The sequence below is a fragment of the Lampetra fluviatilis genome, chromosome 2 (genome assembly GCF_964198595.1).
Source record: "Lampetra fluviatilis chromosome 2, kcLamFluv1.1, whole genome shotgun sequence".
NCBI classification, from domain to species: domain Eukaryota; kingdom Metazoa; phylum Chordata; class Hyperoartia; order Petromyzontiformes; family Petromyzontidae; genus Lampetra; species Lampetra fluviatilis.
The window spans coordinates 3,110,405-3,132,652 of record NC_136276.1 but is presented as its reverse complement, the minus strand read 5'-3'; the positions used below and the strand labels follow the sequence as shown (position 1 = coordinate 3,132,652).

General features: G+C 52.9%; 2 protein-coding genes across 2 annotated transcripts in view; one reads left to right on the top strand and one right to left on the bottom strand.

The window, feature by feature from the left end:
- LOC144939614 (insulin-like growth factor-binding protein 2) overlaps nt 1–7,156 on the top strand; it is a 28,187-nt gene extending 21,031 nt beyond the window's left edge. The window contains exons 2-4 of the mRNA XM_078866712.1: nt 2,553–2,833; nt 3,565–3,705; nt 4,082–7,156. Of these exons, the coding sequence (XP_078722838.1) occupies nt 2,553–2,833; nt 3,565–3,705; nt 4,082–4,285 (626 nt within the window). The 3' untranslated portion in view covers nt 4,286–7,156. The remainder of the gene's footprint in view (nt 1–2,552; nt 2,834–3,564; nt 3,706–4,081) is intronic.
- A 586-nt stretch (nt 7,157–7,742) lies between these two features.
- Nucleotides 7,743–17,715, bottom strand: LOC144939630 (insulin-like growth factor-binding protein 5). Its single transcript, XM_078866713.1, has 4 exons — nt 16,725–17,715; nt 12,541–12,728; nt 9,479–9,598; nt 7,743–8,284 (listed from the first exon to the last, which is right to left on the bottom strand). Exons 1-4 carry the CDS (start codon nt 17,158–17,160, stop codon nt 8,159–8,161), a joined length of 870 nt encoding a protein of 289 aa, XP_078722839.1. The 5' UTR covers nt 17,161–17,715; the 3' UTR covers nt 7,743–8,158.
- Nucleotides 17,716–22,248: the final 4,533 nt, after the last annotated feature.

The following is a 22,248-nucleotide window of genomic DNA, read 5'->3' as shown; positions in this document are numbered from 1 at the left end:
TGTCAGGAGACGCACTGCGTGTGAGGAGACGCACTGCGTGTGAGGAGACGCACTGCGTGTCAGGAGACGCACTGCGTGTCAGGAGACGCACTGCGTGTGAGGAGACGCACTGCGTGTCAGGAGACGCACTGCGTGTCAGGAGACGCACTGCGTGTGAGGAGACGCACTGCGTGTCAGGAGACGCACTGCGTGTCAGGAGACGCACTGCGTGTGAGGAGACGCACTGCGTGTGAGGAGACGCACTGCGTGTCAGGAGACGCACTGCGTGTCAGGAGACGCACTGCGTGTCAGGAGACGCACTGCGTGTCAGGAGACGCACTGCGTGTCAGGAGACGCACTGCGTGTCAGGAGACGCACTGCGTGTCAGGAGACGCACTGCGTGTCAGGAGACGCACTGCGTGTGAGGAGACGCACTGCGTGTCAGGAGACGCACTGCGTGTGAGGAGACGCACTGCGTGTCAGGAGACGCACTGCGTGTCAGGAGATGCACTGCGTGTCAGGAGACGCACTGCGTGTCAGGAGACGCACTGCGTGTCAGGAGACGCACTGCGTGTGAGGAGACGCACTGCGTGTGAGGAGACGCACTGCGTTTCAGGAGACGCGCTGCGTGTGAGGAGACGCACTGCGTGTCAGGAGACGCGCTGCATGTCAGGAGACGCACTGCGTGTCAGGAGACGCACTGCGTGTCAGGAGACGCACTGCGTGTCAGGAGACGCACTGCGTGTCAGGAGACGCACTGCGTGTCAGGAGACGCACTGCGTGTCAGGAGACGCACTGCGTGTCAGGAGACGCACTGCGTGTCAGGAGACGCACTGCGTGTCAGGAGACGCACTGCGTGTGAGGAGACGCACTGCGTGTCAGGAGACGCACTGCGTGTCAGGAGACGCACTGCGTGTGAGGAGACGCACTGCGTGTGAGGAGACGCACTGCGTGTGAGGAGACGCACTGCGTGTGAGGAGACGCACTGCGTGTGAGGAGACGCACTGCGTGTGAGGAGACGCACTGCGTGTGAGGATACGCACTGCGTGTCAGGAGACGCACTGCGTGTGAGGAGACGCACTGCGTGTGAGGAGACGCACTGCGTGTCAGGAGACGCACTGCGTGTCAGGAGACGCACTGCGTGTCAGGAGACGCACTGCGTGTGAGGAGACGCACTGCGTGTCAGGAGACGCACTGCGTGTCAGGAGACGCACTGCGTGTCAGGAGACGCACTGCGTGTCAGGAGACGCACTGCGTGTCAGGAGACGCACTGCGTGTCAGGAGACGCACTGCGTGTCAGGAGACGCACTGCGTGTCAGGAGACGCACTGCGTGTCAGGAGACGCACTGCGTGTCAGGAGACGCACTGCGTGTCAGGAGACGCACTGCGTGTCAGGAGACGCACTGCGTGTGAGGAGACGCTGCTCGCTAGGGAAGCTATCGCCGTCAGCACTTTCCCACGGTAATCGCGCAGTAATGTGCACGGTGTCGTCTGGATTGCACCAATCTGCGTATACAATTTATTAAGATATATATTTAATTCTTCCGCCAAGATGATGTATTACGAACCCAGTGATGGGTCAGCGGCTAATATCAAACGAAAGGTCGTGTGTGGAGCAGTCACACAACCCTGTTCCACCGACTCTTACTGAGCGGCTTGGTGAGGTATGGTCAGACCACACCCCCCTGTAACCGACATCTAAAACACTGTGCATGAAGTTGGGGGGCCCACCAGGGCAGCAGAGAAAACCTTTCAGTTTTGGAGATTGGCTGCCTTGAGCCAAAATACCTTGGTTGAGTCGAATGTGCAAACAAGGGAGCTTAGAGAAATGAGAGTGGTGAGGTAGACTGGCGCATGACCATCTCGTGTCTTAAAAGCAGCGATCTTGTAACCGGCAATAGACCATCGACGTATTAGACTTCAGGGTCTTGTTGAAGCATGGGCAACCACCAGAACCATCTCTCTTCTCCCGTCCAGCCCCTTGACAAGATGATGCTGGATCCACAGACTTCACGTAGCAGCAGTCCTCTACCGTTAGCGATCATCGCATCCCATCTGCTGCTGCTGCTGTTATTTCCACGTCGTTCCTTTACATTCTAGTGCCTCCTCCACTCCCTTCAGTCCATCTTTTTATCAGTTGCCCTCTGCCTCCGTGACCTTCCACGAGCATTGCCATTGGATCGGTCTTGGGTCTGGTATCCAGACCCAAGACCGATCCTAATGAGCTTGCCCCCCCCTGTGTGCGTGCGTGTGCTGGTGGTATAGCGGTGAGCTCGCTGTGCTACGAACCCGGCGACACGAGTTCTATTTCTGCTCACGGCAAACACCAGTGGACGATTATTATTATCTGAACCGATTCTGGGCCTCCCCTAGATCGACTCAGTCTCAATAGATACCCTGGTGCGGTGTGTAAACATCGCCACTTGGGAGACAAAGGCGGCCCGGGCGTGTTGCTTCGTTGTGGCCACACCCCCCCCCCCCCCCCCCCCCCCCCTGTCGTGTGCCATGCCGGTCTTCTTAAGCGCTACTCGCGTCCGGCGCTTGCCCCACACTCTGGTTGTGACGCGCCGCAGGTGCCGAGCGGGGCGACTTGGGCGAGCACGACGAGGCGGAGGAGTCGCACGAGGTGAGCGCCCACGGGTGGCACGGGGGCCGCGGGAGGGCACCGCCGGCGTCGCCGGTGGTGGCGGCGATGGCGCCGCCGCCGCCACGCACCAAGCCCTTGCAGAGCGCCAAGGCCGACGCGGTGGAGCGCAGCCTCCACAAGGCCCAGGAGAACGCGCGCTTCCTGGGCCGGCCCAACGGGATGAAGGAGGACCCGTTCGGAATGCGAGTACACAACAAGCACACCCCGGTGAGGCGCGCGCCGCGGTGTGCGTTTGACGTTGCTGTTGAGGTTACAACAAAATAAAAATATATATACACAATACCATACTTTGATAGATTCACAAAAATGCAATAACTTTTTTTTATTTCTTAAAGGTAATCGCGTCGTACAATGTCTGCCTGGAGAGTATACAATTTCTGTGATGTCAGGTTGCCTGTACCACCTCTAAGGCCTTCTTTGTTCAGGGACAGTGTTAGTTAAGAGTGTATATGTTCGATATTACGTTTCGCATCTGCGATTAGTAAGGTTGACTACGTACGGTGTGAAAGACGGTCGACATGCATGCAACACGCTACACCGGAATTGATAGCTTGAAAGCATTTAGCGCGGGGCCCTTGAAAGTGCGGGGCCCGTAGCATATGCTACTTTTGCTACTAAGATAATATAATCTGCCACTGATTAGCTCACAGCACCACAAACTCAGCGACCCGAGTTCGATTCCCACTCTCGGCCAACGCCAGTGACAATCATCTAAACCAGTCCTAGGCCTCGCCTAGATCGACTCAACCTCAAATGAGTACCCGGTGCGGTGTGCAAATGATGCCTCTGGGGAGACAAAAGGCCGTCGTGCATGGTGCTGGCCACCCACACCCTCATGTGCCGTGCCGGCCTTCATTGGTGCTCCGTTGACAGCGTTTGCCCCAGCAGTCTGTTCAGGCGATAAGGGAGATCTTCATTTGTCGTTTGTCGGCCTACAGTCCCAGTGCCAAACGGAGCTGGAGCAGGTGCTCACCAGGCTGGGGATGCTGCAGCTTTCTGACCGCGACAAGTCCCCCGAAGGCCTCTACCCCATGCGCATTCCCAACTGCGACCGCCGCGGCCTCTACATCTCCAAACAGGCAAGTCTGTCGATAACAATAATAATACACATTTTTATATATAAAGTGCCTGTTTGTCTTACTGTGTGTCTGCCCATCTTTCGCCCATCAAACCGTCTGTGTCTCCGTTTTGCATCTTTGGTTTTCTATCTTTCTCTAGGTGTTTCCGCCCGTCTTTTCCTTCCATTAATCCCTCCGTCAAGCTCGATGCCCATCCGTCCATACTTCTTGTTTGTCCCTCTTATCTATCCGACCGTCCAATCCGTCCACTTTAAAAACTTCACCCAATCTAGTTTGAGTGCCGAGTGTCGTGTCGAGCAGGAGGCCGACCTCGATCCCTGACCTACGACCTCCCGCCGTCTTGACCGACACGCCCCGTTGTTTCTCTGCCCGCCAGTGCAAGCCGTCGCTGGACGGGCGGCGCGGCGAGTGCTGGTGTGTGGACCCCTACACGGGCCGGCAAGTGACGGGCTCGCCGGTGCTGCGCGGCGACCCGGACTGCCAGCGCTTCCTGACGCCGACGCGAGCCGGGCGCGACGACCCGGCCGGCGGCGCCGCCGCAAAAACCAAACCCCCGCCAACCCGGCCCCCTCCCGCATAATCCCATAAGCTCCGCTCCTTAACCCCAAACACTCACGGAAGAAGAAAAGAAAAAAGGAAGATGCGGTAGAACACAAACCTAATAATAAAAAAAAGCTCTTATCACAGAAGTACGTGGCTAGGCTGTGCTGTGCCACTTCTTGAGCTGTCTGAAGCTCTCTGATGATGAGGAAATAGAACCGTGATCACCATCGGGCATGCTGACATAGCACGCGTTGGTGTCATCACAGCCCTGATGTTGCATAAGCGATGCCATTAGAATGCCCGTGATTTTCAATTCTGTTTAAATGTTAACGAAGCTTGCGATTCGTGTCGGACAGCCCAAAACACGTGGCCTAGGGAGGAGGTATCTATAACATAAGCGGTCTTTGTATGTTTGGCTTCTTGCTTTATTTTTCTCCACTTACCGCACATATAACTTGACTGCATATTCTTCCAGCAAAGTCTCCTACCTTCACTTCCTATACGAACAAATATTGAACTCCAAATCCTCTCCTAATAACCCATGAAATCATATTCACTCACTCTGCCTTCTCAACACACAATACCAAACAATCCTTAAACAAGCCCCTCCCCGGGAATCAGAAATCACCACAATCCCATCTCATTCAGGATCGTCCCAGCGATGCAGATTACAATCGTACAGCCTCATCTCCTGCACCACATCCTAAACATTCCTCGTAAAATCCCCACTCCTGACCTAAAACTAACCATCGCCACTCCTTACCCTTCAAATTCTTCAGAGTGCATCGCCAGCACAGAACCCCAAATATTCCTGGTTCTTGGCTCCTGAATCCCATTGAGGTGCAATCGCAGCTGCATTGCGCATGGCAACGTGAGATAAATAAAAACCCGAGCGGGCACCACTGTCTCCCCACCTGGGACTCGCTATAAACTATTTAGCTGTTATACATTTCCACGTGATAAGCCACTTCCTTGAGCTATCACTTGTGGCCAGGTCGCTTCTGAAAAAGAGCTATTTAGTAGCTCAGTGGGCCTTACCTGGTCAAATAAAAAATTGTAATAAAATAATGATTATCTCGCGGCCTCTTAGCCACCCCCCGCTACCTAACACGCACGACACCCACACACACACCAGCGGGGTCCTTGGCATCCGCTGAATTGGCGAGACCTAACTTGCTGTCGACGACAACTTTGCACGCTGATCTCCAGGGCCACGGCGCCATCCCTTCTTCCCGTGAGCGTGTGCGTCTCCCCCCCTCCCGCCCACCTCCTGAATTCGGGTGCTGCGTTCGTGCGGTGGAGGGGGGGGGGTCATTGCATGTATTAGGAAGGTTGCGCAGCGACGTCGCAGGAGTACGTCCGCGATTGTTGTCGGCAGCGGCGTGAATCTCACCGCTTGCCCCAGCGCAGCAGCCGTGCAAGCGGCCACCTTAACGCACAGCTACGTCCAAGATGCATTGCTGTCCTCGCCTGAGCAATGCACCATTTCGTTTTTTGGAGCTCAACCGCCTTAGCGAGGGCTACGCACAGACGCGATGGTTCGGTGAGCCACTCGCGGGATGCCGTTCTGCGCTTGCCAATGTTCTTAGAGTATAAATTACGTCGTTGATTGGTAAGTACAATCTTCATTCGAATCGGCACCCTTTTGCATGTTTACCGATCACCAGGTGTGTGCAGCCTGCAATGATAATTTGCATTTGAAAGATAAAACCGTGGTGGATCGTAAGGACTGCCATTTGTGGACTGCCCTGCTCTAAACCATAGAATAACAGCACGTGATATCATCGGGGATTCATTTCTCGATTAATGTTTGCCTCGTTGGTAGACCGGAGTAGGCCTGTGACTAGAAATCACAGCAATAGCGGGGGGTATATACTGGATGTGGGTGTGCCGGTGAGCGGAATAAATATTTTCTGGGTCTTTCACCCGGACATGGCCAAAAACGAGAACCCCTGGACTAGAACATTCACGACGGGGAAATGAAGCGCACGACACACACGGTGCAAGGTCACAACTACTCGGACCAGCTCGCGCGGGAGAAACACGTCACCACCACCACCACCACACAGGACTGATGACCCCTTCGCCATGGATCGTGGCTTCACCTCAGCTCCTGTGCACGAGTGTGAGCATCGGAAAAGCCACTCGGTGCAAATGTGTGAAAGCCCCCGCGTGATCTCGGTATTTTATGGTAACTTAGGTCACACAAAGCCATTGGTAATTGAAAAGACGAGGTAAGCATGCAGAGGGTCACCCACATTTGAGATGCTGATTGAAGTAGTTTTTGCTTCCGCTTGTAACGAGCAAGGGTGTAGCGTCAAAACGTGGATTCGTATTAATTCCTAAGCTTGCAATACATGCATCAAATCGCGCGTGTAAGAATGCGGTGTTCCTCGATTAATACGAGTTGTATGTGATGGGTTCACATGACCCCTCCAGATACTAGAGGCCGCTCCGTTCACAGAAAAAAAATATTTTTAAAGGAAGAAACGATTCTTGAATTGCGACCCTGCATCGTTGACAATTCGTTGAATCGCGAAGGAGTGAATCGTTGCATCCCTAGTCTCTGGATAATTTGTCCCTTGCCAGTTTAGTAACCACAATGCAGTCCTCGTAGAATAATGATGAACTGTATAATGGGGGGCAGCCTTTTCTCTTAATGGGAGGGGGGGGGGGTGGGCGGAATTCAATATTTTTGCATTTTTTGCGGCCGTATCAAAAAAAAGTCTGCAGACTTTTTCCGCAACCCGCAGACTTCACCATGGTCAATTAAACACGAAAGTGAAAAGTACAACTTTGACACGACCCCACTTGCTTGTTTGTTTTATTCAACAACAATCACACTGTAAGATAACAGTCTTACCATGGACTCTGATGGTATTAACATTATTCTTATCAATAGCATTATTAATATTATATATGCGTTTTCTAGGTATCGATATACAACCACGTATAATTGTTAAGCGTGCGGTAACTAGAGGATAGTACACGGTAAGAGCTATGGTAAGAGGCTGGCTCGCGCGGCCAGACGATGTGCCATCGTTAGCGCTAATTGGTCCAAAAGTTAACGACAAAACACAAATACGCGACGCGTGGTTAACTGTTCAAGAACGTTTAAGTCAGTATAATGACGTGTGTTACGATTAGGAACCTACTATATTAAATAGCTTGCTAAGATTATACTTTAATTTATAGATCTTAATAAATACCTAAGTAACATCTGGTGGTGGTGTGAAGTGTGTTCTCAAAGACAAAGAGTGGGGTGCTCCCTTAGGCCTCGTAGTCCGTGTCGCGGTGCCAACATCCCGCCCGGACCTGGCAGGGATTCGCTGCTTGTGCGCCGCTCTCAGTCAAAAATCGTCATCGTCAAAAAGGGTCCATTTCCCCTGCTTCAACTGACCCTGTCCCACCCCCGCCAGCTCCCACGACCCCACAACGCTCTTCCCCTCTCCAAACCTCTCTCTCTCTTGCCTCCCGTGCAAACGCTCCCCCCACCAAACCCCCTTCTTTCCTTCCCCTGCCGCCCCCTCTTCCTCCTTTCAAGTGAAGGGCTCCGCTTCTGGAGCGAAATTTTCGCCACACATCGCTCGTCTTCCATTATGGAATGGTTAAGGCTCGACCCCGGTGGGGGTGAGAACCCCGTAGGCCCGTCTCGCCGAGATTGCTCTGCAGCAGCTCACGCCTCTCTCAGAAGCCACGGCGGGGAGTTAGGAGTAGGGGGGGGGGGCGATGGAGAGGGACAGCGGTGGGTGGGTGTGGGGGTAAAGATGGCAATTCTTAGGGAAGCTCCCCATCAGGGGGGCCCCTCCTCCTCCATCCCAGTTCTTCCTTTTTCTCCCTCTCCCCACACGCTCTTCCCACAGCTTTCTCCCCCCCCCCCACCCCCGAGTCCCTCCCCCGGTGCGGTGCTTCAGTCGCGCTCCATGAGGGACTGACAGCGAGCTCCGCCGCCCATGTGCTCGGAGCCGGGCACCCGGGCCCCGTACTTGTCCACGCACCAGCAGAGGCCACGCTTGCGGCCCTTGGACGGGTTGCACTGCCCAGGGAGGAGGCACGGGGAAGCGGGGAAGGAGGCAAAGAGATGAGGGTGGTTAGAAGGAAGCAGAGGGTTTGAGTCGAGATCCACCGCAATCGACAGCGCGGATCGCTGAAATCCTCGACGCGTTAAACATCCTTGGCACGATCGATGGCTGGAGATTTAGCCACAACTTGGATTTCATGGAAAAATAGCTTTTTTTTTCCCCACCCCTCAACATCCGATTTGGGGTTTGTGTTGGCCGGAGCTGTTTGTTGGCTCGTGCAAAAGATTGCGGTTTGCACTGAGACGTGGTGAGTGCTGTGCTCGGGATGAGACTTGTGGAGACCGGCCTTACAGTGGGGAGGGCCTGCCTGCCTAGCAGTGTCAACCCGTTCTGAAAGTTGGGGAGGGGTGGCTGATGTGGTTATAGTGAGCAAAGGGTCACACTCGTTTTTTTGACACCGCTATCCATAAATTAACATCAATTCCCACGCCTCCCTGTACAAAGGAGATCTGTATCTCAATGGGTACTTATCTGGTGAATTAACGATATCTGTGTACTGCAGTATATAAATAAGCGGCTTTCGGTTATGTGTAACGATTAAATCAGCGTGACTTTTTTGGTTCCAATCTCACTCCCAAATCATTCCCACCGCAATTCTCAACATTGAAACGTTCTGTTGCAAATATACACAGGGCCATGTACAATCCCTGTACTTCCTGAACAACTTTTACTACATCCTTAACGAACAATCCATTGTGACTACGCAATCATCTAATTTTAATGGCAAAGGCAATGCATCAAGTTTCAACGGACGAAGTGCTCCTTCGATGTGTTATGTCTCAAAAGGCCCCTGCAGTGCAGTGCCCTTTACCAGCAGAAACAACAAAGTGGAAATAAACAATGCAATTGGGAAGAGGGAAAAGCAGTGTAGGGTTGGAGCGCCGCGAGCCCTAACCACAACTATCACCAACCAGCCAACCGGCGACAAGCACCGGCCCTATTACTGATCCTAACCACCTAATCAATCAGACAGCCACTGATACCAACCCTCCACTGGACAGCTATGACAAAGAGCTTCATAGCTCGTCGGATTCTTCCAGTCTAAAAAATAAAGTCTCATTTTGACCTTCTCACGCGACTGGTAACCCCACCACATCAGGTTATGTTTGCTCGTCAGCTTGCTGAGTTTTTGCTGGGACGCAGCTCACCTGCTTTTTCTTGTAGTATCCGCGGCGGTCGCAGTTGGGGATGTAGATGGCCTTGGGCACGAGGTTGGTGCTCTCCTTGAGGTATTTTATGGCCAGCTCCACGCTTCGCTTGCACGGACCCTGCGACGGCGACACAAGGGGGAGCGGTGTTAAAAGCGACGCTCATTCACGTTCCCTTGATCGATGGGATCGTCGCTTTTGTATGTGTGTGTGTTGAACCTCTTTCGCACCGTACGTCGCAAACCGTGCTAATTTCGAGGTGCTTTTGAAATCAGCACAGGATAAGGAACGCTTGTAATGACCGAATGATGAGAGTTTGGGACACGTGATAGTGGTGGTGGTAGTGGTGGTGGTAGTAGTGGTAGTGGTGGTGGCCATGAATTTATATGCAGAGGCTGCGATACCGCAGCTGCGCCACCAGAGGGCGCCAGAGCCTCACGCGTCCGCGTGTGTCTGGTGAGTGCGTGTGTGTGATGCGTGTGTGGTGTGTATCCACGTGGTGTGTATGTGTGTGTGGCGTGTGTGGTGCATGTAGTGTGTGTGGTGTGTGTGTGTGGCGTGTGTGTGGTGTGTGTGTGATGTGTGTGGTGTGTGTGTGGTGTGTGTGTGGTGTGTGTGTGGTGTGTGTGTGGTGTGTGGTGTGTGTAGTGTGTGTGGTGTGTGTGTGTGGGGTGTTGTGTGTGTGTAGTGTGTGTAGTGTGTGTGAGGTGTGTGTTGTGTTGTGTGTGTTGTGTCTGTGTGGTGTGTGTGGTGTGTGTGGTGTGTGTAGTGTGTGTGGAGTGTATGTGTGTGTGGCGTGTGTGTGGTGTGTGTGTGGCGTGTGTGTGGTGTGTGTGTGATGTGTGTGTTGTGTGTGGTGTGTGTGTGGTGTGTGTGTGGTGTGTGTGTGGTGTGTGGTGTGTGTAGTGTGTGTGGTGTGTGTGTGTGGGGTGTTGTGTGTGTGTAGTGTGTGTGAGGTGTGTGTTGTGTTGTGTGTGTTGTGTCTGTGTGGTGTGTGTGGTGTGTGTAGTGTGTGTGGAGTGTATGTGTGTGTGGCGTGTGTGTGGTGTGTGTGTGGTGTGCGTGTGTGGTGTGCGTGTGTGGTGTGCGTGTGTGGTGTGCGTGTGTGTTCTGAGCGCTCGCTCTCAAAGTCACGATGAAACAAACCGAAGAGTCCGCAGAAAAAAAGCACACACACACACGAGCAGGACATATGCGCTCATCACAGCATCGCTCACTTTCATTTGAAACCCGTTTTATCGATGAGCTGCTGGTGCAGGCTCTAGCCAAGAGAATGTTGTTGGACGCCAGCTGCTGCTTGCAGCGGAATCACCATTGCAGAGCCTTTGAATTATGTACAACAACAAAAATACACTTTAAAAAAGGAGTGATCATTTAGAAGCGGACGTTAAAGTGTCCGCTGTGAATGGCATTGCTTCGGCGTTGCCTTCACCTGTCTACCACAGCTATTGTCGCCTATTGTGGCCGAGGTGAACGGGCTATAACAACGAGCGGATCTCGGTGATGCTGGAGCAGCGGACGCGAATGGGTGGGGGGTTGTGGCAAGCGCCACACGTTGGGCAGAATCAAACCTCGGGAGGGACACAGAAAGGGCAGCGGAGTGATCGTCACCGCTGCTCGTCAATTAATTCCATGCACCTACGCCAGGAGGCAAAGCATTGTGACGCAGCAGCTCCCATCGCAGCCACGCCACTCAGCTCTTTGCAACTCAGTCGCAGGGGCGCGTGCGAGTGTTGTGCTGTGTGTTGTGTGTCAATTGAGGGAGCGGTGGTGCAGCGGTTAGCGCAACGAATCCCGGGGACGCGAGTTCGATTCCCGCTCACGGCCAACACCGGTGACGATTGTCTGAAGCGGTCCTGGGCCTCCCCTAGGTCGACTCGGCCTAATGTGAGTACCTGGTGCGTGGTGTTGACCACCCACCCCCTCGTGTGCCGTTACGGCCTTCATAGGTGCTCGCTAACAGCACTTGAACCAACAGTCTGTTAATGCTGCATGGGGTATCTTCGTCTTTTTTATTCTCTGTCTTTTGACAATTGCGCCCCGTGCCTCTGACCACATCGCCACTTAACGTGCCCAGCCTCACTGCAACTCAGAATCTCCTCCAGCTTGAGCCGAGTCAGCACTCGGACGAGGTGAACCACTGGAGCTTGGCGGCTGTTGTAGGCACGGGGTTTTCTCCGGTTTCCTCCCCCGCGAAGACAAACACCGATTTAGCTCTCGGGCGCGTGTGTTCAGGTTTGTACCCAGAGCTGGAAATGGGAAGGAATTGCTGGGGGGGAACTCTCGACCCACCCCCCTCCCCCCCGCCACCTAAATGTAGACAGCACCAACTGAGCCTGAGCGCAAGGGATGGCGGCCCACGACACTTTCCATTTCCCATTCACATTTTCACTCCCACCACGACGTTACGGGTCGTGTCCGGCCCATGTCCGCCACAGGTTGTGACCGCAACGGTTGTTCGTATCGGCACGGATGCCCGACGTTTGAGCTCCACTTGCCGGGAAGTGAGTTCCCCCAGTTCCCCCAGAAGAGGTTCCCAGCACGCGGAGCGAAACTCAAGACATCAGCGCCGAACATGTATGCGTCAGCCGTACAGCCGGAAAAAGCGATTGGGGAAAAGCCGCACGGCCCGCACGACCGCAAAAAAATAACCCGACACACGAGTTAAAAGAACCCCGAATTTTATGCAAGCGGACAAAGATCCCAACGTAGCCTGCAGGGACCCCTTAGGTTAGAGTAGTGGTTGTTAACTTGGCGTGCACCCCCTGGGGGTGCAAGATGCCCTTCCTGGGGGTGTGAGACACGGCCACGTTTTTGTTCGAAGGTAAATCATCGAAACGTAAATTAAGCACGGGCACGTAAGTAAAACTTACCTTGTGTCATCAAACCCGACGTATTCATTAACACGACACGTTGCTTTGTTTTAACCGATTGAGAACCCAAGTGGGGCGCAAGGCCACAGCGAAGGTTTCAGAACCACTGGGTCAGAGAGTCCCCAGACTCGTCGTGCGTGCGCGGCTGCCCCATGTGTGACACGGGCCGACGGCTGTGCGGGCACTCACGGTCTCGCCCTCGTGTTTGTTGTCCTGCGCGTGTGCGCTGACCACCGTGTTGTCGCCCACCAGGCGCGAGCGCTCCTTCTTCCTCTTGTTGGAGTTGGCGACGTGGCGCGAGCGCGCCGGCGGGCCGACCTCGGGCCCCTCGGTCGGGGTCGAGTCCCCGAAGCTCGACTCCTCGCGAGGGTCCACCTCTGCGGGGGGGCGGGGGGTGAGGACAATGGGGGGAGGGGAGACACCACGGGGGATTGGACACGGTGGACGAGTGGAGGAGAGCAATTGGAGAAAGGGACAATGCGTGCCAGTGGATAGTGCTGCAGGGTGGACTTCTCGCAACTTCCAGGAAGGTCAATCTGTCGGCCAATCACCGTGCTAATCGGAGGTGCGGGGTGGAAGGACAACAAAATAAACACAAAAAACGGTTCTAAAGATATGAGTGTTCAATCTAGATTATTTAAAAGTGCATAGCTCCAGTGGCTTCCTCATATCGGAAGGCAGAGCGTTCCAAACGGCCGCAGAAGCGCACTGCATCGTCATCAACTTCATTGTCAGTTTCGAGTAGGTGGAAATTCATCGAGAAATCAGTTTTTTTTTCATAAGAGAGCTCAGTATTGTGAGATAAGAGTGGTGTAAGATGATTAAGGCAATGATGCATATTGAGGAAAACAATCAAGATACTCTCTTCAAAACGAAGTCTTTACAACTCTCCCTAACAGGTCTACACATCTTCACGAGTTATTGGCTAAACGAGACATTAGCTGGAGACTAAATGCAATGATTCATTGCTCACGCTGGGTACAACGTTTTGTCAACAAATATGTGTGGGCCAGTATAGTTGGAGAGCCGTTTACATTGACTAAGGACCATTTCTGTGCATACTTTGTATTTAAAAAATACATTTACATATTGTTTTTTTAATATATTTTTTGGAGATTTAGAATGGATGTGTGCATTGCCAGTCACGTGGACAGAGTGTCTCAAAGTCTACACCTCGTAACTTGCCGATGGCCTTTAATCCCACAATCGCCAATTAGATCTAAAATTACTTATTTCACATTTCAAAGGTTATATTGGGGGTTGTATGGTTACCAACCTTAGATAATTATGGAGCTGTAACGGCTGGAGCATGTGAGCTGGTGGGTGGCTTGGCTAATGGTTATATCTGGCCAGACATGGCAGGTACGCTCGCCTGTAATCCAGCGATCTGTAGGCAGGGTTGTATACGATACAGCAAGTATGTTTCTGATCTATTTGAGCTAAACTTGACTGTTTGGTTGCATGGGTGTTTCACTGGATATCCATCCCTCCCACGAAGCAAGGACTCAGCCAAATGCCTTCACTTAGCAGGCCCCTATTTGAAAGTGGGTCTCAAAATTCATTGAAGCGTTCCTGTGCAAATGAACGCTGTTACAGTATTCCGTCGTTATTCACGAACTTGCTATCCGCGAATCGCATCTGGAACTCTACACGACTGCATCGCGCGAGAGAGAGAGAGTGACGAGATAAAGCGATGAGGGAGAATGTTATGAGAGATAAAGTGACTAGATACAGAGATGAGAGAGATAGAGAGAACTTCTCAAAGCTTCGGACGCACCTGCAGACGTTGCCTTCACGCACGTACGATACACGCGCATGTATTTCACGACTTATTTACGTAATTATTTCAGGCAATTCGTTCCAAAGACAGGGTTTTCGCAAATGTTTTATTCGCGAGCATCTCTGGAGCGTATCCCCTCGCAAATAGCGAGGGGATGCTGTCATTTAAATACTGCCCACCTGGAATTCTAACCCCCTCCCTCCTACCAGAGTCAAAATCCGAACTCCCACACCCACCAACACAGTGTTCTTTATTAATCTGCTGATAAGACATCGGTGTGAGGACCGTCCACACATTTGAATCCATTGGGGTTCAACAGCACGATGATGGGGAGGGAGTTTTCACATTTGTGTATTGTCGGGGGGGGGGGCACACTAAAGGCCACACAAAAGGGGGCCCACGGGGGGGGGGGCGGCTGGGGGGGGGCCTTGCAAGTGGAGAATCACGGCTCCAACGTCGTCGGATTTCGTGGCCGCCTCGCGCGAGAGACACCGCCTCGCGCTGTCCGCTAGGTGGCAGCCGACGAGACCCAAGGAGCCGTAAGACCACCACCCCCCCCCCCGCTCAGCCGCCACGCGGGCACCGGGCCGTCAACGAGCGTGGCGACATTAATTGGCCCCGCGAATTCAATTCGCGTTGGGGTTTTTTTGAAAATTTTATTGGGTGGGCGCCTGGCGATAAAGGGGAGCGATTGGCGCGAGGGGGAATGCACGTTTTGTCGGTGGGAGCGTGAACTCACTCGTCGCTCACGATGGACAACAATTTGCCGGTGGAGTCTGTTTATAAATAAATGACGGTAACGGATCAGTGCTGGCCGCAAACCATGGGCGAGTGCTGCTCACACGAGGATGAATGAGCAAGGCAACGTAAGGCTCTCTAGTTGACAAGCCTCCGGGTTCTGTACGCTACATGGCAATGGCTGAATTATTGAGTTTGTCGTGTAGAGTTGGGGCATTTTCGTTGCGCTGCCGATTCTCCGTTCTGGCTGCGTCGCGTGTGCCCTCCTCGCCGTGACCTCTCCGGCTCGCCGTGACCTCTCCTATTGCGAGAGACGCAAGGAGACACCACGCGCGCGCGTCTCCTCCTCCACCCCCCTGGGTCTATTTGGCGTCGTGCGGATGGGCTAAATGCCCGTCCGTGGCGCCGCGAGGTCATTTAATTCCGCCGCGCGCATCACTGTGCCCGCATACGATGTGCCTAAGCTCGGCTCAAGACCCCCGAGGTAAAAGCAGTGTGGTTATAATCTGACGCCCTGGGCTGGCTGCCTGCACACGTGACGGAACGTTCCCCACCCCACCCCCCCATGGCATGGCTTCGTGGGATCTCCCACGCCTCGCCATCGTGTCCGACACTCCACCCGTCACCAAACCCCCAAACGCGAACCGGTCCGCCTTCGCAGCCGTGTGGCTCTCCCGTACCCATCACCCCACCCCCCGTAACGCCCCTCTTCCAAAACCAGAGGTGCACCGTGGTGGTGCCTTTGGACGAGACCTGTCGCACCACGCGGTAATGACCGGACCGGGCATTCGGCTCGAACTTAAGAACTTCGTGTGTCAGAGGTTTGCGTGTGGGAGCGACGAACGACTTCTCGGATGTTCGTGCGGATTTTTTGCGGACGATGCTCGCGGTGAAATTCGAGGTTCGAATTTCACAAACAAAAAAAACCATTGCGCGGAAGCTGAACGTCTTTAAACACTGCACACGTTAACCTGCGTGTGCACACACAAAGATCCCCCGTATAGCCTTAAGGGACTGTTTAGGGCAAGTGCTGTTAGCGAGCACCTATAAAGGTCGATACGCCGCACGTGGGTGGCCAGCACCACGCCAGACCGCCTTTGTCTCCCTATTGGCAATGTTTACACACCGCACCAGGTACTCATTTGAGGCTTAGTCGACCTAGGGGAGGGCCAGGACCGGTTCAGATAATCGTCACCGGTGCTGGCCGTGAGCGGGAATCGAACTCGGGTAGCCGGGTTCGTAGCTCAGCGTGCTAACCGCTACACCACCGCTCCCGACTGCACACACGCACACGGACTAGCGCTCACATACACGCGCGCACACTCTTGCGCAGGCCATGCGCGCACAACGCGTGTCCGCTTCCACGGGAACACACGTGGTGCACACACACACACGAACACACACACACGTGGTGCACACACACACACACGTGGTGCACACACACACGTGCGAACACACACACGTGGTGCACACACACACACGTGCGTACACACACATGCGGTGTTCACGGGCGCACTACCTCAATCAACCACTCCCGGTTACCATTCGCTCGCGTTCACGCGATTCTGCTCGCGCCGAACGTGGCACTCGCTCACTCACACACTCGTGCACACACATCGCACACACGCACAGACACACGCAGATGCGCAAAAACTCACCCAACTCAACACACTGGCCACCGGCACACCTATCCCCCACGGAACCCCAAGTTACTTTTATCTCCAAACCCACCCCGTGATGAAACCCACATCCCGGTTACTTGTTTAGAAATGCGCTAACAAGTCGCCCCGGGGAAATCACTCGAAGTGTCCCCTCCTGAACTTCGCCTCGCGCTCCCCATCCCCGCGGGGCCCACCTTCGTAGTGGCGGCAGACGCCACGACCCTCGAGCATCGCCTGCAGCTGCCGCTCCTCGCCCGCCTGGGGCAGACACTTGAGGCCGAAGCCGCACCGCTCCGTGTAGATCCCGCACTGCGAGCCCTCTCGCAGCGCGCACGTCAGGCAGCAACCGCAGCCGGGTTCCCGCACCAGCTCGCAGCCCGTGGGCAGCTCGCACTGCGACAGGGCCCGGTCGTCGCACGGCTCGCAGCGAACCACGGGGCCCGCGCCGCCACCGCCCAGAGCGAGGCACGACCAGGGACCGCACGCGGCCACCAGCGCCATCGCGAGTAGCGACCGAGCCGTGGACGCGCGCGTCGAAGAATTGGGGGAGCAGGGTGATGATGAGGACGCGGCGGCGGCGGCGGTGTTGATGACTTGCCGAGGGCGCACTGAGCTCAGGCGTTGTCTCATGGTGACCGAGATGTCGTTCCTCTTCGTGCTAACGGGTGGCCCGCGGGTTAACTGAGACGCAAGGGGAGGGAGAGGAGGACGAGAACTGGCGCACGGGCGCTGCGCTTTAGCGCACGCGTTGGCCGCTAGTTAGTGCGCAATAACCACGGCGGCGACCGAAGACGGCGGTGGCGCGCCACGAAACTTCTGCTCGCGGAGAGAAGGAAGCCGAAGAGAGACGGGGGGGGGCAAGGGTGGAGAATCCGAGAGTTAGCTATAGCCAGCAAGAGAGAACGGACAGAGAAGACAGAGGAGAGACAAGAGGCGAACTCGCCGCCGTCTCCGCGATTTCAGTCCGTCACGCAGACAGCGCGCAATTTATTGCGAACAAAGTGCCGCGGCCCCTGCATATGTATGGGTGCAGCCCCCCGCACTGGGAGCACGTTGGGGTGGGGGGGGGTGTGGGGGGGTGTGGCGCCCTGTGCTGGGTCCGGGGCCCCGGTTGTAATTTAAGACGCCGCGGGTCTCTCTCTCGGCTGGCTCGCTCGCACTCTCTCTGTGCGCCGACAGAGAGAGAGAGAGCGGAGGGGGAGCGCAGAGGCACCCGCCCGCCCGCCCGCGGTGTACAATGGCACCGGGAGGGGCATAGCAGCCGGAGGTGATCGCTGCTATGCATTACGGAGTGGGTCACCTCCATTGACTGTAGAGTAAGAGATGAACGCTTGTTGTCTGTGCATTTTGGACCGCGCACATACATAGACATTGTAACGCACGAAGCGGCCACTCTGTGCTTTATAGAATGGTAAACTAAAGATACTATAGCCGCGCAAGAGATGCCCACTACATATACAGGTGACTACTCATGCATTATAGACTGATCGCCTCTACAGATCTAAGAGCAAGAGGTAACCACTCTACGCACTTTAGACCGGTCACCTAAATCGACTATCGAGCCAGAGGTGGCCACTCTATAGACTTTTAGAGAGGCCACCTCTGGCTATAGACTGCATTCTATTTGAGCGCGGGGTATGATCCTTTTGCTCACAATTGTGGGCACGTGGGTTCACATCCCTGGCTCGGGACGACGTCTTCATCATCATCGTCGTCGTCGTCATTTCGTTGGAGGGGGGGGGGAGTCGGTAAAATAATCACCGAGACAGGCGAGGGAGAGCACCACTTCATGCTTGGGAGTCCATCGTGGTTGTACCTCGGATAGACTTGTCCCCGCCATGTGAATGTGGAATATCCACACATGGCTCACGATCGCTGCCCAAGCCAGACACAGCTGCCGCGATGCACGCGCAATGACAAATCGACGAGAACCCCTCATTAAACGCGATGATACGGGCCGGCAAATGTCGCGAACAAGGGAGGATATGTAGAAGTATCTATTTTGTTGTATGTGCACTGACCTTAACATTACAATAGAGAGCAGCCTGGCTATTCATAGCATTGCTGTATCGGGCAGATCCGTATGACGCCAATATCCGTAAGTAATATAGAACACTATGTAACACGATTTTTGTTCCTGGGTACTAAGTGTTATTTTCTCATTGCTTATGCCTCAAAAGTATAGAAAATGACTATTATTCACCACAAACTTTGCTTTTGTGGCCAGGCATTTACGTGAAGGAATTACACAAATGCGCACGTTTTCTCATTGAAAATAGGTACATTTCAAAATATCACTGTCCCGGTCACAAAAGCAAAACTTTTGGGGAATAATAGTAATTTTCTGTACTTTTGAGGGATAAGCGATTAGGAAATAACACTTACTACCCAGGAACAAAAAATAAAAACATTTGTTACACAGTGTTATTAATGGAGTGGATTAACTTAGCTTTTGTGTCCTGGTCACAAAAGCAAAACTTGTGGGGAATAAAAGCCATTTTCTGTACTTTTGAGGTATAAGCGATTAGAATATAACACTTACTAACCAGGAACAAAAAAAATTTGTTACACAGTGTAATCAACACAATGTACGACGCCATAGGTAACGCACTGCATCACATACGCATACAGGCGCGTGAGTGGCGATGAGTGGTGAGCGTGGGTGATGAGGGCGGGTGGTGAACTTGGGAGCGGTGGTGCAGCGGTTAGCGCGTTGCACTACGAACCTGGCGACCCAGGTTCGATTCCCGCTCACGGTTCAACACCAGTGACGATTATCTGAACCGGTCCTGGGCCTGCCCTAGGTCAACTCAGCCTCAAATGAGTAGCCGGTGTGGTGTGTAAACATCTCCACTAGGGAGATAAAGGCGGCCGGGCGTGGTGCTGGTCACCCACCCTCTCGTGCTGGCCTTCATAGGTGCTCGCTAACCGCACTTGCCCCAACGGTCTCTTCAGGTTATACGGGGGGGGATCTTTATCTTTGTTTGGGGAGCGTGGGTGGTGAGTGCGAGTCGTGAGGGTGGGTGTTTAGGGTGAGTGTTGGTCACAGGTGATGAGTGTATTGAGCATAGGTGGTGAAAGTGGTTTGTTGGTGACTGTGATTTTGAAAGTGGTGAATCTAATGAGGGTGTGCGTGGCTAGGGGTGGGTGGCGAGTTTTGTGAGGATGAATGCAATCCGAGGCCCTAGGTTCAATTCCTACCCGTCCGCAGCAGTTAGTTTCCGAACCTGGTTTGAGTTCCCTAAGCAGACTTTAACAACAAAATAAATGTTGATATATCAGCAAGTGTATGGCTATAACATTAAATACAGCACAATACATTGTGCCGATACACACATTTACAGATGTATGCATAGAGCACATACGCACCTCCGATTAGCGCGGTTGGCTACGTACGGTGGGGAAGAAGTTCAACGTATATGAAGCATTAATGAAAATATATATATTAAATTTTAAAAAATATAATTTCTGATTCTGACAATCTCTAGGCCAGCAGAGAAGGCCTTTCTGGCCCTGACGGCCCGCCTCTGACGTACACGCGTACAGTTACGCACTCACTGTTGCGTACGGTGCACAATGAATTACGTAGCATTAGCCTGGAGTTGCATGTTGTGCCTCGTGTGATTCAGCAGAACCTTCGCTCCCTTGAGCCGGTCTGCTTCGAGAGCAGCATCGGAAACACTTTTCCAGCCGTCGCCAGATTTGGTTGATGGCAGCAATGTTTCCGACACGAAGCAAGTTGGACTTGCGCAACAATGAATTGGCGCTATTTGGACACATATTTAGGATGGACAACAGGAGAATAAAACGTGTGTTCTTCAAGAAAAACGGAAGCAACCGGAAAGAGAGGAAGACCTAACAGAGAATGGCTTGACAACGACAAAAACAATCGATTGGTGCCAGTTGGATGTGGCACTGCTTGAGCACATTGGCACAAGACAGAGGAAAGTGGACACCTACAGGGCTATCTGCCCATAGAACGTGATGATGATGATGACGACAATGCACGTGGGAGGACTTGAATTCGCTGCAGGGATTTGCAACAGCATCTTGACCCGATCCTTTTTTGTTGTAGAAGTGGCCCTTGATGCCGGTGACGTCCAATGACAGCTGGATTCAAAGGAAACAATGCAGATCAGAAGGTACTCCTCTCAATGGGTTGCACTTAATACGTTCAAGTCAAGCGCATATATATGTAACACAAAACACGTTTGCGTATGTTTATGAATTTACCATTAATCCTTACACGTGTGAGTGATGGTCAACGATTGTGGAGAATGTAAAAAAAAACGTTTGTACCAAGTAAGGCCCACTAAGCTAAAAGCTCTTTTTAAGAAGCATCCTGGCCACAAATGATAGTGGCTTATCATGTGGAAATGTATAGCAGCCAAATACTCTAAACGCATGTTGGTTATAAATGTGGAGGGACCCTCAGAAATGTTCACGCAACCACGGGGAAAACATGCAAACTCCAAATATGCGGGTTTCAGGGTCAGTATCGCAGCCACGACCTCTTGCCTACCAGGCGAGGGAGTTAACATCTCGCCACCGCGGCGCCCCAAATAAAGGTCATGGCATTGAATGTTATTCTAAACAAACGCACAGCAATGCAATAAAGAGGACAGATGTGGCAATGCTGAAAGGGATGTGGTACCATATTTTAAGCGTCCCGCGGGTGTCTTTAAATGTCAAGTTTTCTCAAAGCTTGTTCACAACTTTTAAATAAAGCACAGAAAAGCCTCACTGGTCAATACTGTTGTTGAGTATTTTGTTCATTGCCTGCGTTAGCAAACCAAAGTGCCCAGAGGAGACCTAAATATGTGATTGCATGCCTACCCTTCCGCGTAAATACCCGGTCTCTAACATCCTCGCCGTACTGTCTCTCAATAACACCAACTTGCCTTACAGGTGAGTGTCTCACAGAGGTGCCATTTCTTCCCAGCCCCATTCGCATTCGTGATTATATCCACCTTGCTTGAGGAACGTCATGTAATGTGCAAGGATTAGGCGTAAACGTGGGTGAAGTTGACTGTACAGCTAATTCATTTTCTCTCCTGGCTTTGCGTGCACAGGTTATCATCGCCATGTGAAGTGGATTGCATTCCACGTGGTTATGAACGAGAGTTAATCCACCGCCATATGCCACGATCCAGTCAAAACAAATACTGTATAATCATGCACAATTATTTTCATCAGCGTGTCAGTGATATAAGTGACCCTGAGCCAACGGTGGTAATTCCACATTCTTATGACGGGAACATTATTATTCTTCTAAAGGAAAAACAATGTTGATTTGCCACAGAGTGGTACTCACTTTATTGACCCTCGAAGTAAGATGGACAGAGTTGACCCCCAACTAGGATTTTGACCATCAACTTTCCAGTTGTGAGTCAATCGTTGAAATTACATTGCCACCTTTAATTTTGCTGACAATTAAGTGGTATCCAAAACTGTTCCAATATGTGTTTTGCCGGTGAGAAGCCTACGTGTTTTGTAATGTCGAAGGCCAACTGGTCAAAATTTTGGCAAATTAGAAAAAATGTTCACAACTTACTCAACTGGCATTCATCTCCCGCGAAAAAAGGGACACGACACTCAGTGAGGCTTCCCTGTGTGAACGAGTGCAATAATAGCTGCGTTTTGAAAGAGGCAACGCTTGGCACTGCAACTCAGGGCTCCCTCTAGGTGAACTCGGTCTAAAATGAAGCAGCCTCTATC